The sequence below is a fragment of the Alosa pseudoharengus genome, unplaced genomic scaffold (assembly GCF_046254945.1).
Source record: "Alosa pseudoharengus isolate Yale_2024_CS ecotype anadromous, Long Island Sound unplaced genomic scaffold, YU_APseudo_1.1 YU_APseudo_1.1_scf_11, whole genome shotgun sequence".
NCBI lineage: Eukaryota > Metazoa > Chordata > Actinopteri > Clupeiformes > Clupeidae > Alosa > Alosa pseudoharengus.
In genome coordinates, this window is record NW_027468576.1 from 22,439,269 (window position 1) to 22,454,294 (window position 15,026).

The 15,026-nt window shown below is 39.5% G+C and overlaps 1 protein-coding gene across 3 annotated transcripts; it reads left to right on the forward strand.

Moving 5' to 3' along the window:
* Positions 1 to 303: 303 nt before the first annotated feature.
* On the forward strand, positions 304 to 11,272 carry scamp4 (secretory carrier membrane protein 4). Of its 3 annotated transcripts, none has more exons than XM_076278437.1 (7): positions 304 to 476; positions 6,624 to 6,662; positions 7,214 to 7,342; positions 7,435 to 7,591; positions 7,890 to 7,991; positions 8,232 to 8,349; positions 9,970 to 11,272. In XM_076278437.1, the coding sequence occupies exons 2-7, from the start codon at positions 6,656 to 6,658 to the stop codon at positions 10,150 to 10,152; spliced, it is 696 nt and encodes a 231-aa protein (XP_076134552.1). In that variant the 5' UTR covers positions 304 to 476; positions 6,624 to 6,655; the 3' UTR covers positions 10,153 to 11,272. The 3 variants fall into 3 exon arrangements, with proteins under 3 accessions (XP_076134552.1, XP_076134551.1, XP_076134553.1); XM_076278436.1 differs by lacking the exon at positions 304 to 476 and adding an exon at positions 5,772 to 6,099; XM_076278438.1 differs by lacking the exon at positions 304 to 476 and adding an exon at positions 6,106 to 6,195.
* The last annotated feature ends 3,754 nt before the right edge of the window (positions 11,273 to 15,026 follow it).

The window sequence follows — 15,026 nt, forward strand, 5'->3', positions numbered from 1 at the left end:
TGCCGTGGGACATTTTAAGTGTCAAAAGTGTGCCGTGGCACAAACAAGGTTGAAAAACACTGCCCTAGGGTTCCCATTCAAAAGGCAATTTCACCTGAAAACGACAATGCGTACAAGCTTAAAAGTGGGGCTTCGGACATACTTATGCTTTTAGATGAAAGTTTTACTCGGGTACATTCACAAAATCACCATAGGATGCATTTTGACGAGAGTTACGCTTTAAAAGAGAGTGCTATGTGTTGGTGTTTTTCCGAGAGGTGGCTGAGTGGGTGGCGTAGCCTACTTTCCCCACTGCAGTTTTTGACTTCCTTTTGTGAGTTGTGTGGCATGTGTACCCGTCTGCCTTTCTTCCTCTTTCTCTGCAACTGAAGGTCTGCATTCCGTTGGCATCATTGATGAAAATATGGCAAAATATTAAAGGACGTATGAGGATTAAGTCAGCAGGACAATTCAAAATCTCAAGGCCGACACGTAAGGTAGCCTAACAGCCTATTCCTAGTATCTTTCGTATTCAGCCAGGAGACTTGGGCCATGTGCCGTTTCTTGTTTGATGTAGCTACAATTAAAACTTTGAAACACACTTAAGAATAAAACAATAAAATAGATAATTTGTAGGCTATAGGCGGACCCTTACAGTATAGGCTAATGTCAGCTTGTTTCTGGTGAACAGTTGCCACAAGACATTTTCACATGACAAACAGTTCCGGTTTAACTTTTGGCAATGTTGCAGCAAATTTGCACCTGTCGTATGCAACATGTTGTATGCAAATTAGGTTTGTCACCAGAAGTTCACTGGAAGTTTGCCATTATTGGCAGCCTGACGAGCCAGATGCGTCTAGATTTCTAGGCTATATTATTGGTGAACTGTGGTGGCAAATCACTGCCGAACATTTACTACTAGTGCAAACTTCTCATTGTTGCCAGAACTTTGCTGGAAGTTTGCTTCTGGTGGCCAACATTGGAAAACTTCTGGCAATATTTTCTAGTGAACTCATTTCATTCCCTCAAATCACCCCACAAATGTGTAGGCTATAGCCCTAGCCCTGGCATATTTTCCACACAAAACACACAAATAGCCTAAAGCACAAAATAACCTTGATGTTTCATCCACTTCTGTGATTTTACCTTTGAGTTGTTGATAGGCGTAAGTGGAGGTTTGACTGGAGTTCACAAAAGAACAAATTTAAAATGTGTTAATTTTATTGCACAAATGCAAAAATTTGTTTTTTACTACAAAGCACATTGTCTTATTTCCAGGGATGTAGTGGTAAAAAAAGAGGTGGGTAAACTATAAATTATGTGATCAGGCCTAACCACATCGCTATAGGCTACCATTTGATGGTAGGCCTTTCACTGGGTGTTCTCTCATAGGCCACACACAATCACTATTCATTTCCTACATTAATCAAAGTTCATTGTTAACTCCAGGAGGAATAAATATGGTTGAAGTCTATGCAGTTTATTAATAAAGAGAGAACTGAAATGTCAGGATGAAGTCTATGTCAGAATGGTCTAATCACCTAAACTATATGAAATATAGACAAACTACCTATAATGAAATATAACAATTTATTTAGCATGCATTAAGTGTGTAGGAGTGCAGTCTGAATGCTAGCCTACACCTTTATATCAATTGACCTAAGCCTCTGTGCCATTCAAAATGGGCAAAGGCAGGCAGGGGGGACTCCACCTCTATGGTAGAGTAAACTTTCCCAGTTATTTCACTAAGGACTTTATTATGTCTGAGATGTGAAGCCATGTAGCATCACTCATACAGTTGAGCTCAAAAAAATAGCAGTGCCTTTAGAAAATGAGTAAATGTCAAAATTCTTCAAACAAATTGTACTTTAATGAACACAGATGCATTGGGGACACAGTACATTCTATTCCAAAGCAAAACAATTGGGCAAAGTCATCAAAACTTAAATAATAATAATGATATTTCATAGAAAGTCAGAAATGCCATTCTCAAAAAAATAGCAGCGTTGCCATCTTTCCTTGGAAACTCAAAAATGTACTATACAAACTAAGAAATTCTTGATAAGTGAACTTGGCTGAGTATCCTAAACTAATATTTTGTTGCAAAACCACGGTTTCTGATAACTGCTTCACGTCTGTGGTGCATGGAGTCAACCAACTTCTGGCATCGTTCTACAGGTATTGCAGCCCAGGTTAATTGTACTGTATTCCACAATTCCTCTGTGTTTCTTGGTTTTGCCTCATGCACTGCACTTTTTATGTCAGCCCACAAGTTTTCTATGGGATTAAGGTCCGGGGATTGTGCTGGCCACTACATCAGTTAAATCCTGTTCATCTGGAACCATGCTTTTGCTCGCTTGATGGTGTGTTTCGGGTCATTATCTTGTTGAAAGGTCCACCTCAAAGGCATTTCCTCTTCAGCATATGGCAGCATGACCTCTTCCAGTATCCTGATGTACTCGAACTGATCCATGATCCCTGGTATGCGGTAAATAGGACCAACACCGTAGGAGAAACATCCCCATATCATGATGCTTGCACCACCATGCTTAATTGTCTTCACTGAGTACTGTGGCTTGAATTTGGTGTTTGCAGGGCGTCTGACATACTGTCTGTGACCCTTAGACCCAAAAAGAACAATCTTGCTTTCATCAGTCCACAAAATGTTACGCCATTTCTTCTCAGGCCAGTCAATGTGCTCTTTGGCAAATTCTAACCGCTTCTGCACATGTCTTTTTTTTAGCAATGGAACTTTGCGGGGGCTTCTTGCTGGTAGGTTGACTTCACAAAGACGTCTTCGGATTGTACCAGTACTCACAGTCAACTGAAGGTCTTCCTTGATCCTCTTGGAGCCGATCATTGGCTGAGTCTTTGCCAGTTTGGCTATTCTTCTATCCATTTGAGGAGTTGTCTTTCTTTTTCTTCCGCGTTTTTCTGTTTTTTGCTCCCATTTCAATGTATTGGAGATCATTTTAGCTGAACAGCCAATCACTTTCTGTACCTCTTTGTATGTTTTCCCCTCTTTTATCAATGTTTTGATTAAAGGAACCATATGTAAGATTGTGGCCAGAACTGGTACTACAATCACTTTCAAATTACTGTAGAGCGGTGTATCCCCTCCCCCTGCCCTCTGACTGGCAGGACTGGCAACCCGGATGCCGAAACACTACTAGGCTTGTTTGACTTCGGCTGAGTCTGACTTGGTCTGGCTTACTACGTAAACGTGATCTTCAGAGCCTAGCCGGGAGGAGCTACAACAAAGGGCAGCTCATCCCGGACAGAAAGGCTACAGTCTGCCTGATGTGACTCGCGGGAGACATCGCGGGAGATATCGCGGAATGTTGTTTGCAATAAACACAGCAGAACTTTCATTCTTACTCATTAAAATGAGCATGATGACTGACGAAATAAATTCTTATGATGTAGTTTAAATAAACCACTGTTGTCATACAGTTAACAGGCCTGCATTGTACATCAATTCAATATCAAGTGTTTTCCCTATATGTGTGTCTATCTATTTAGCCAACAGCAGAAAATAACAGAATATCCAAACGTTTTCAGTAGGCTAGCCTACCATTGTTGCAGAAATCACGTATAAGAAGGTATCCCTTCGATTTCTGTTTATTTTCGCATATTCCAACATAAGGAAGCAGCATGAGCCTCTAGTCATAATCGTCATGAGGACATTCCTCCCAAATGGCCCTATCACGTCTTTGAACTGACGTCATGAGGGCGTGTTTCAGCTCGTGCAGCTCGTGGAAGGCAACTGCAAGATCTGTCTGCAGGCTAAGACTCCCGCGATATTTTAAGGCCATGTGACATGGTGTCACGGTGGTAAGTCCCTCCCCGGCTGACAGAAGTCGGACAGAATTTCTAACCAGTATGCATTGCGTCCATCCCAGTATGCATTGTGTTCAACCCAGCATGCATCACATCAAGTCAGATCTGCACAGATCTGCCGCAAGTCGAACTCCCCTATTGACTTCATGATTAGTAGATAGGTGGTGGGTGGCGCATCAGGCCAAAACACAACATGACAACATCAACATCAGTTGAGGGCTGCAACTTCACTTTTTAAATTACAATATCCTGGCCGGACTACTGTTGTCAGTGATATAATAATTTGAAATGAACATGATTTCCTAATGTCTAGCGACATATCAGGGCCATTTCATGATTTATTGAAATACATTTCTTACATACGGTTCCTTTAAGAAACGCTCATCTTTTGAACAGTGTCTTGAACGACCCATTTTCCTTGTTTTTTCAGGAAAAATGCACAGCCAGCATGCCAGTTGCCTTGCTCCTTAAATAAGGATCACCTACACCCTTTTTTCCCAGAATGCCCTCCCTAATTGACGCCCACCCTAATTGAACTCACCACTGCTATTTTTTTGAACACACCCCTTTCAGTTAATCATTCAATTTCACAGAATCCGCAGTATGCGACCCCGTTTACACAAGCATGTGTATTTTTATAAACGAAGACATTTCCCTACGTTTGAGCCTTTCATTTAGACCCCGTTTACACGAGCATGTGTATTTTTATAAACGAAGACATTTCCCTACGTTTGAGCCTTTCATTTAGACGCAAACGGAGAATTCGCCCCGTAAAACGGTTATCCAAAAAAACTCCGGCCAAAGTGTTTTTTTTTGAAAACTCCGTTAATGCGTTTGGTTCTAAACTGCGGTAAACGGAGTTTTGGGCAGCCAACGTCACAGTATGCGACAGAAGTACACCGAATGTGCGACCAATGTTTACATTTACATGTTCTCACGTGCGACTTTTCAGGGTTCTGATTGGTTAATGTGAGTTTGAGCTTATCGTTAGACTGCCACTGTGGTTTGGCGTGCTGATGACAGCATGTATGTACACGGGTTCGTGTAAACACATTTTAAAAATAAACGGTCTCGTGTAAATTCAGTTTTATTTGCAAACGTAGATGGCCAGATATTCGTTTAGGAAAATACCCTGCTTCGTGTAAACGTAGTCTTAGACGCAAACGGAGAATTCGCCCCGTAAAACGGTTATCCAAAAACACTCCGGCCAAAGTGTTTTTTTTTGAAAACTCCGTTTATGTGTTTGGTTCTAAACTGTAGTAAACGGAGTTTTGGGCAGCCAACGTCACAGTATGCGACAGAAGTACACCGAATGTGCGACCAATGTTTACAAACATGTTCTCACGTGCGACTTTTCAGGGTTCTGATTGGTTAATGTGAGCTTGAGCTTATCGTTAGACTGCCACTGGTTTGGCGTGCTCATGACAGCATGTTACTATGTACACGGGTTCGTGTAAACACATAAAAAAAAAAAAACGGTCTCGTGTACATGCAGTTTTATTTGCAAACGTAGATGGGCAGATATTCGTTTAGGAAAATACCCTGCTTCGTGTAAACATAGTCTGCATGGATGGCCTGTTGGGTTTGTTGGTTTTCTATACCTTTATTTTACCCCCCAGAAACTTATCTGGGGTGTAGAGGTTGAAATTTTAACAAAAACAGTGATTTTTCTTGCTGCTGTTGAGGCACTGCTATTATTTTGAGCACAACTGTATATCATATCATGATTTTGTACCCAAGATTGTATTTTATTGATGGGCTAATTATGATAAAGTAGGCTAAACTTTATTTCAGGTTACATCACAAACGCGGTTTCCCCTCATTGATTAATATTTTTTATAGTATATTAACTAGCTGAACCATATACTGTATAGTCTATGAGCTGAACACGCTTGTCACTAGGCTATAGCTTTCAGTGGCTTAGATGCCAAAAAATGCATGAGATAACAACCAGTTATCTTATCGATTACATCCTGAATTTTACTTTGTACTTGTACTGGGGGAACATTAGTGACTTGCAAATTCGAGCCTGTATAATACATTCTCTGGTTAAATTTAAATTGAAAGAGCAGCAAGTTAAGTCACATGATTGTAGCATCCACCCCCTGATGCCTCTTCTGGACCTGTAGTTTTATGAAGTGCACACAGTCAAGCAAAAAATAATTACAGGATAGGTTTAGAACTACCCTTCCCACAATGCAATATAAAGGTTTTGCCAGATCCACGAGATTCATGATCAGGGCAGGACTGGTGGATGCATCTTTGGAAGTTAGCAGACAGGTAGGATGCGGTCATAAACTTAAACGGAAACAAATTGTATCTTTAAGTCTTTGCTGTGTGACTTTATCCTGTTGTCTCCCGATACACCATTTGCTGGTTGGTTTGATCATATTTATTGGGACTGAAATCCTCTTTAAACGTTGTTGAATTATGTTAGCCTGAATAGTTGTCGCTAGCAAGTAGGCTAAGTAAAAGCGCTAAGTTCACTGTCAAAGGTAGTCGCCAAAACAACTGCATTCATTTTCGGTTTGTGCGCATTTTGAAGGGACAAATGAGCCTTTTCAAGTAACGTCTTTTTAGGAGATTATAAAGAAAAACAATGATGTTGTCCGCAGAGGCTCAACTTCAGGTTCACCATTTCAGAGACTTTTGTATCCATTGATTGGGTAGCTAACGTTAACGTTCTGTGTTCCAGGACGTTAAAGAAGTTACTTCCCTCAGACAAGATTCAGTTTCCTTGAAGACCACGGATTCTTATTTTACGCTGAATATATAACATTGCAATGTATCTCTTACTTTTACAGATACTTTTACCCTTGAAGACTGAACAAAAATAATGACAGGTAAGAACATCACATTTGCATGATGTGGTTGGACTGTAACATTTGTGATATGAACTCACAACTGACCCTGTCATATGGTTGGCTGTCTAGTAGCAAGCAGTGGGAAGTGGAACCCTGTTGTGACCTTCATAATGGCACATATCCATATCGTTGTTTTTGTTTTGTATCCAGCCTCTAACAATAAAAAAAACAGTGTTTTTTTTGTGTTGATTCGGCTTTGTCCAGCTGAAATGTAGAGAAGGTGTCACACATCACATCCTGTGTGCTATAGCAAAAAAGGCACAGGCGAATGACTACTGATAATTAAATGACAACAATGAACCAAGTTCATTTAATAGCTAAGACATTTATTGGTGTACTAAAATTGATTGTCTTAATTTCAAGTAACAGTCAGAGTAAAAAAAAAAAAAAGAGACAAGTTTTCATATATTATTGAACCAATTCTCAACCAGTTATACTGAATTAGAGAGATTACATTTTTTAATTGCTTTGATGGACATATTTTCATCCTGTTTGCCCTTCAAATCCACAACTGTATTTTTTTCTCATAGAGAGAGTCAACAACTTCCCACCTTTACCTCAATTCTTCCGCATAAAACCTTGCTTCTATCAGGATGTGGAAGAGGAGATTCCACCAACACATCGTCAGTTAGTGCGCAGAGTGTACAACCTGTGGATATGTAAGTAATATCTTTTGAAGAAATCATTATGACACCATCATAAGCAAGATACCCTATCTACCTCTTCTGACTTTTTTTCTGTGCTTATGCAGTATACTCCATCACGCTTTGTGTGAATGTGGTGTCCTGCATTGCGTGGTGGGCAGGAGGAGGCGGCGCGGTCAACTTTGGCTTCGCGCTACTATGGCTCATCCTCTTCAGTCCCTGCAGCTACACATGCTGGTTTAGGCCACTCTACAAGGCCTTCCGGTGAGGGTTAGCCCGGATCTGGGCATAACAGACAGGCACATAACTGAAGCGTTTTGTTAGTGGAGCATATGCTGGAACTATTACTGTAGTTCCCATTATAATCAATGGAACTGGCTACACCAGATGTGACAAAAAATGACCAAATTCTAACTTCTAAAACTATTTTTACGCTCTGCAAATGGAACACTTCAATTGCACGCTTGGCTGTAAGATCACACCATGAAATCTGATTTCGAACATGCAATGCCATTAAAACCTGGCTTGGATTCTAACTTGCCATCGCTCTCTGTTTTTGTAGGGCCGACAGCTCCTTCAACTTTATGATGTTCTTCTTCATCTTCTTCCTTCAGTGTGTCCTTGCCCTCATTCAGAGCATTGGAATTGTAGGCTGGGGAGCCTGGTGAGTGTATTGAGGAAGGATTTATAATAGCAATGTAATAACTCAATAAATCTAGTGCTGTGATGTTAGTGGATGTCCCTCAATGTGGTTGTGATTCAGATATGTTGAAGGCAAGGATTAGTGTTATTCATTTAACTTAATGTTAGAATGAATTCAGATATGTGATGATACATTAGTAGGTAAATCTGATAGTTAGGTAGGTAACTCTGATCTCTTTATCTCTCTTGTCATATTTACCAGTGGTTGGATAGCCACAGTGTTGTTCTTCAGCACTAATGTGGGCTCTGCTGTGATCATGCTGTTCTCAGCAATTCTCTTCACTGTCGTTACTGTTCTCATGGGACTGGTGCTGATCCGGGTGAGTCCAGAACACACTCACGCATCTATACAAATATCAGTTAAAGGTGTGGTCCGCAATTTTAATCTCATACACTAATCTCATACACTTATCCCACACAGAGTGGGATATGTTATGAAGCAAGATTAGTAGGTTAACAAGGTATGTTGCACCAAAAGCCAGGTTTTGCAATGACATGAAGGTCGTTGCAAAATCATAGTCTTTGACTAGTCTGTGACTTAAAAACTCGATGACTTGTTTTTTGATGTGAGAGGGTCTGACACTAGTCTTTCAAAAACAAATTCCAAATCTTTGCTAAGTCTTTCAGTGTAAGGAGGGCTTAACTTGCAAATATGGAAGACTCTACTTTTATACCAAAACATAATATTTGGCTACACAGATGATGTATCTGACAACTCAAAGAAAAAATGAACAGCAGTCTGCAATGTGTGCAGTGCGCAAATTAGCGACATAACCACCACCATGTCGATTTTCATTCGTCAGAAGTTAATCGTGTTAGAAACCTAATGTCAAGTTTGAGGCTTGATGTTTAGTGAACAAGATATTAGGTTAAAATGTGTGAAATGGCAAAGTTAAAAATTTTCTTGTCTTGAGTTGCTATGCTAGCAAAAATGTTGGCAATGTAATCTAAAGTAAGCGCCTCTCTTTCTTCCTCCCTCTTCCCACATCCCTGTCCCATTCGTTATAGCCTAGTAGTAACAACAGTCAGTAACTAAACTGCCAGCAATCAGCATAGAAAAGTTTTAGCTTACTTCACGTTAGGCTTATATATAATATATAGCGTTGAGGGTCCTAAACCCTTCTAAAACCCAATGTTGCGCTGTCAGGCTTGTCAGTTTGGCAGTGACATCGACGGCAGCGTTTGATTGGTTGATTAGTTCATTTTTTCAACATTATTGGGTCCTTGGAGATGACCGGTGTAACTTTTCAAACATGATTTGATGTATTGAGGCATATTGAAACAATAATAGGCTATTTTATAATAGGTCTACTTGAAATACATTTATTCGTATACATTTCATCCTATTTTATTAACCGTTCAGATGTATGTGGCTTGAATGCAATGACTATTTGTTTGTTGCAAATAAAACTCTAGCAGTTCATAACTAATCTACTGTAGCCTATTTCAAAATGAAAATGTGGGTAAATCATCATGACTTGACTTGCTTGATTGTCACAAAAAATGACTTGAGACTTGCTTGTGACTTGCACATGTGTAACTTACTCCCACCTCTGCCATTACCTCTTATCGCTAGTGCAGGGTTTGTTCAGCCAGCTTACACAAAGAAAGTCTCATTACTGTATGTATAACTTGCGATGTAGTACACCCCTCAGGCTCTGTAACTAGAAAATAAACATAATAGCTCGTACTTTTGCAAAATCAAAATAGAATTGTGGACTGCATCTATATGAAAACATTTTGGGAACTGGAGTTGATTTCCCCTCAGAGGACAGAAGATACATCTCAATGTGCATTGCACACTTTTACAACACATTACACCATCTAATGTCTGTGGAATAGGTACCTGCAAACTTTCAAGCTTTCTTGAACAAATATCACTGTCAAATGTTAGATATTTCTGACTGAAGGTGACCACACCTCTTGCGTGTCTGCTCCAGGTCCACCGGCTGTACCGTGGGGGAGGGGGCAGCATGGCTCGTGCCCAGGAGGAGTGGAGCTCCGGGGCCTGGAAGTCTGCGCCAGTCAGGGAAGCGGGCTTTAATGCCGTCGCCGAGTCAGGCGCAAGCTTTCCTCAGTATCCCACTTCTGTGCCAAGCTACCCAGACAACAGACCATGGTGATAATCTGAAATGGACAGTAGATGGCGCTCTTGCCAATGCGCCATCTCACACACTCCTCCCTTGCATGAGCGACATGGGGAGTCGAGTCTTGCTTATATCATCTTGTTTACATAGAAAGCCGTATTGGATTGACTGGATAGGATTGTTTCAGTTAGCTCTATCTTTGATGGAAAAACTGAAATATTGATGATTTATAAAATACAACACTAACCAGACAGCACAGTTTAAGGTGACCTGTACAGATATATTAAGTTTCATGTTGATATTTATATTACTTTGATAAAGCAAATGAAGTAATAGGTCTATGGATTTCATACAATAGTCATTTACCCATCTGTAATGGCAGCCTTTTGTTTTTATTGTTTGTAGAATAAGTCTGGTTAAATACCTTTGTGACATTTCTCTCAAAGTTTATCAAAATTATCTCTTTCAAAATGTTTTTCAAAAATACAATGTGAGGGGGTTATTTTGTGTTTAAACTGATGTTATGATAAAAGCACCTTCAGCACTATGTCATCTGACACCTGCTGCAGAGTGACTTGTCTGTGCATTGACAAATTGACACTGAATTGACCAAGCTTGGCCTTATTTCTGTTTGCTGTACTGCAGAGCTAGAAAATGATTTGCTTCACTGCTGCCTCTTTAGCTACAAGCTATGTGCCTGACCACGCTTAGATGCCTATTCCAAAATGTAACTACATTTTGCTATGTTTATTTTGTCTGTCATAGTTTTATGATTGGAATGGCAGTTTTATGAAATGTTCTTGCATACTCGTGTGTGTGTGTGTGTGTGTGTGTGTGTGTGTGTGTGAGAGTGTGAGAGAGAGAGAGAGAGACAGACAGACAGAGTGTGTGTGTGCAAGTGTTATCCATTTCATAGCATTGTGTTTACAGTGTGGCTCAGCATCAGCCACATATTTTCACAATGATGTTTTTATTTGCATTTAATTTTTTTGTTGTTTTTTGCTCAATTAAAATTTACCATGGCAGTTTAATACTCTTTCCACTTGTCTGTTAAAATGCAATGGTAATCAGCATTTGATGTGATGAGATTGCATTTTTTCCTGCAATGACTTGACTAATAATTGACATTTCAATAAACATTCCTTTTCAAATCAAATTAAGCACAGAGGCCCGTCCTTGTCAATCTACATCACACCTGTTTTCCTGAAAGCACACAAAGATGAATCAAGGGACTTTCACCAGCCAGTTACACATAAGATGCCACACAGTTGCAGTCACTCACAGTAGGGAATCTAAATGGTTTTACTTGATCACATCTGCACAGGGAGGTCACGTTAAACCTAAACACAGGCATGTCTTGGATTTCATAAGCTTTACCGCCACAGAGGGGTATTCCATCAACCTCGGCAGCGCTTAACAGAAATAGCCTGGCTTGAACTAGCTAGACTTTGACCTAGGTCTGAAACCGTTTCATTAACTCAAGTTAGCTGCATCTTGCATTCGTTTATTCAAGCGAGGTTTAGGTCAGCTTCATGTCTGCTCGTGCACGAGGTAGAAAAGTAGACCAAAACAGTAGATTGACAAAAAGACGATATATGTCGTAAAATTAAGGCAATACTAGTGCTGTTTGATTTACAAGAGGGTCATTCCGTGTCAAATCAGATAAAGTTGTTGCTGCATCGTCTCAGATTTTGTTCAAACATTGTCTATATCATCATTGGGTCCTAAAACCAAGGCCTGCGAAATATTTCTGTGCAAATCTTATGCCTTCATATCTTTTTCAGACCTTGATCTTGACAAATATTTTCCCTAGCCTCCTCAAATTTTCTAGGGTGGAAGACCAACTCATAAAAAGTGTGTGTAAACAATTTAAAGTCTGTACTAAATGTTTCCTGACTTTCAAAAGGTCCCTAGATTTCGGTAACATGTGCATTAAGTGTGACATTGAGGGTATTAAAAAGGTTTTTTCTTTTGGTAACAGTCACTATTTCCTCTTCAAATACATCAGTTTATTAATGTTTTCCCACAATTTGAAGTCTCCACATCAAATGACCATGGCAATAATAAGGATAAAACAAGGCGTGTTTGTATTTTTGTGCCATTTTCAAGCAACTGAAATGGTATGTGGGGTAGCTAGTAGGACCATAAAAATCTATGTGGAAATAGCTAAGTATATGGACATTTTGTACTGAGAACATGTTTGCCTTCCATTTTACAAAGTTTGGTCAGGCTAGGAATAATACTTTTTAAGATATGAATGTCCAAACATGACCTCCAAGATAAGGCCTTTTACAGAGTGTAAACAATCAAGGGCAAAAAGACTATAGAATTGAACAAAAATATTTTACAGGTTTTAGTTATGGTATTAGTGTTTAAAGTACCAATATTGTCCCAAGTCCCATTCACAGAATAAATGCATGTAGTTACAGGTGTTTTGGGAACACCAAAATAAACATTAACAATAAAAAAATAGATTTGGGTGCCCCCTCAGGTAAACACAACATAGCATTTTGCTCCTTTTACAACCATTTTCCTGGATTTTGTCCACGGACAGGATTTTCATCGAAAGTCATCAAATCGAGAGAAAAAAAAATAGGTAGTTGCCTACATAAATTGGAGAATAATGAAATCATAAATGTAAACAACAATGATCATGATTTGAAATCAATTGCGAGTTTGATTGTCTTCACTCTTGAACAAAATGAGAGAACGAATAAATAAATAGTATAAACTCAAAACAACTTTGGCATAGGCTATTCAAAATTATAGGCTATAGCCTATGTTCTTAGATTAAAAGGGTTCACTCCAAATGTTTCTCTAGGTGTAGGTGGTCATAAAAGAAATTGGTATAATATAGCCTATTGCAGTGGTCCCCAAACTTTTTCTTCCAAGGGCCAGCTCACTATGCCTGGCTCTAAGAGAGGGCCAGAGACTCGGAGTATATTAGTAACCATAAATAGCTTAGTGCTGTGAACAACAACAGTCTACCTTAGTTGAATATTCCATTACATTTAATCATAGGCTACTTATATAGTATATTTTATTTAAAATGTGTCTTTGCATACACCGCTCAAGTTGTGAACAAGCAATATCCTACAAATAATTTAAAGTTGTCAAACTATGAGAGTTTTATGAAGTGCTGGCAAAAACACAACCAATGACCACCATTCTAACTTTCACTCACCTTTTTTTTAAACTCACCTAGGGTCTCTGGTCGTGGTGGTGGTCTAATTACAGTGTTTAAGAACAGTTTTAAATGTAGAATTGTACCAACTGATTCTACTTTTGAACTACAGCTGTTTAAGACCAATGCATCTGTACTTTGTGCCTTAGTCTACCGTCCACCAAAAATTAATTGTAATTTCATTCAAGAATTTGCTGAACTTCTATCTTTTATGGCCTCTCGTGCTGATAAGTTATTAATCTTGGGGGACTTTAACATCCACATATGCTGCCCATCTAAACCTTTGGTCAATGAGTTTTTAGGCCTTGTGGACTCTTTTAACCTTGTGCAGTCAGTTACACATCAGAAGGGTCACACACTAGACCTAGTGTTGTCCTCTGGTTTCTCAGTTTCCAATGTTAAAATAGTTGATATTGGTGTGTCTGACCATTTTATGATTTTATTTGAATCTTCACTGTTTTGTCCCCCCCCCTCCACCCCCCTCATCCTACTCCCTTGTCAGAGCTATTAATTCCACCTCAGCCTCACAGTTCACTAATACTTTTATGCTCTCTCTTTCACCTGCTGTCTTAGATTCTCTTTCCACCTGCACCGACACTGAGGATCTACTTACTCTTTTTAATACATCTTGCCTTGCCACTCTTGATTCTGTAGCTCCTTTAAAACAAAAGCGATGTAAATCCAATAGGTCAACTACTCCTTGGCTAAATTCCACTACCTGTTCGCTCAGAAAGGCTTGTAGGAAAGCAGAGCGAAAATGGAAAAAAGATTAAATATATCATAGGAGACCTGTAGTTTGAGATTCTCTTAAGGCTTATCAAATCACTGTCAAAGCAGCAAAGGCAGCTTTCTATGCTGAGCTTATTCACAAAAATGCTCACAGACCAAAAGTGTTGTTTAACACAATTAATAAAATCATAAATCCTCCTACGACAATGTCCTCTCTTCCTGCTACAACAGAAACCTGTGAGATGTTTCTCAATTTCTTTATTGACAAAATTGACAACATAAAGTCTCATATCACACCCTCAATTTCTGATCCTGCTTTGTATCAGTCTGTAGTTTGCCGCCTCCAACAATTCCAACCAGTCTCTTCCTCATAGTTGTCAGACGTGGTCTCTCATATGAAGCCCTCTTCTTGCCACTCTGATATTCTTCCATCTCACCTTTTCAAAAAAGCTTTTGCGGCTATTTGCCCTTTTATCTTGAGCATCATTAATAGCTCCCTAATGGAGTAGTACCCTCTGGCTTTAAACACGCTGTTGTGCAACCTCTCCTGAAAAAACCTTCCCTTGATCCCATTGATTTGAAAAATTATAGGCCCATTTCTAAACTGCCCTTTCTCTCTAAGATCTTAGAAAAAGTTGTTCTGTCACAAGTCTCTTCCTATTTAAACACCTCTAATATCCTTGACACGTTTCAATCTGGTTTTAGACCACTTCATAGTACAGAGTCTGCCTTACTTAAGGTCCATAATGATCTATTGCTCTCTGTTGACTCTGGCTCTTGTGCCCTATTGGTCCTGTTAGATCTTAGTGCTGCTTTTGACACCATTGACCACAAGATCCTTTTAAAACGCCTGGGTGTTGAAGTTGGTCTGCAAGGCACTGTATTAAATTGGTTCAGATCTTACTTAACTGATAGATCTTTTTCAGTGCATTTAGGCAATGCTTCTTCGTCATCTTCTCCCATTAAGTGTGGTGTCCCCCAGGGTTCTATTTTAGGG

Bases quoted from the DNA above. Each gene is read 5' to 3' on its own strand.
- scamp4 (XM_076278437.1), top strand. The intron at 7,343-7,434 runs GTAAGTAATATC...GTGCTTATGCAG, and splicing joins AGTGTACAACCTGTGGATAT to TATACTCCATCACGCTTTGT. The intron at 7,992-8,231 runs GTGAGTGTATTG...CATATTTACCAG, and splicing joins ATTGTAGGCTGGGGAGCCTG to TGGTTGGATAGCCACAGTGT.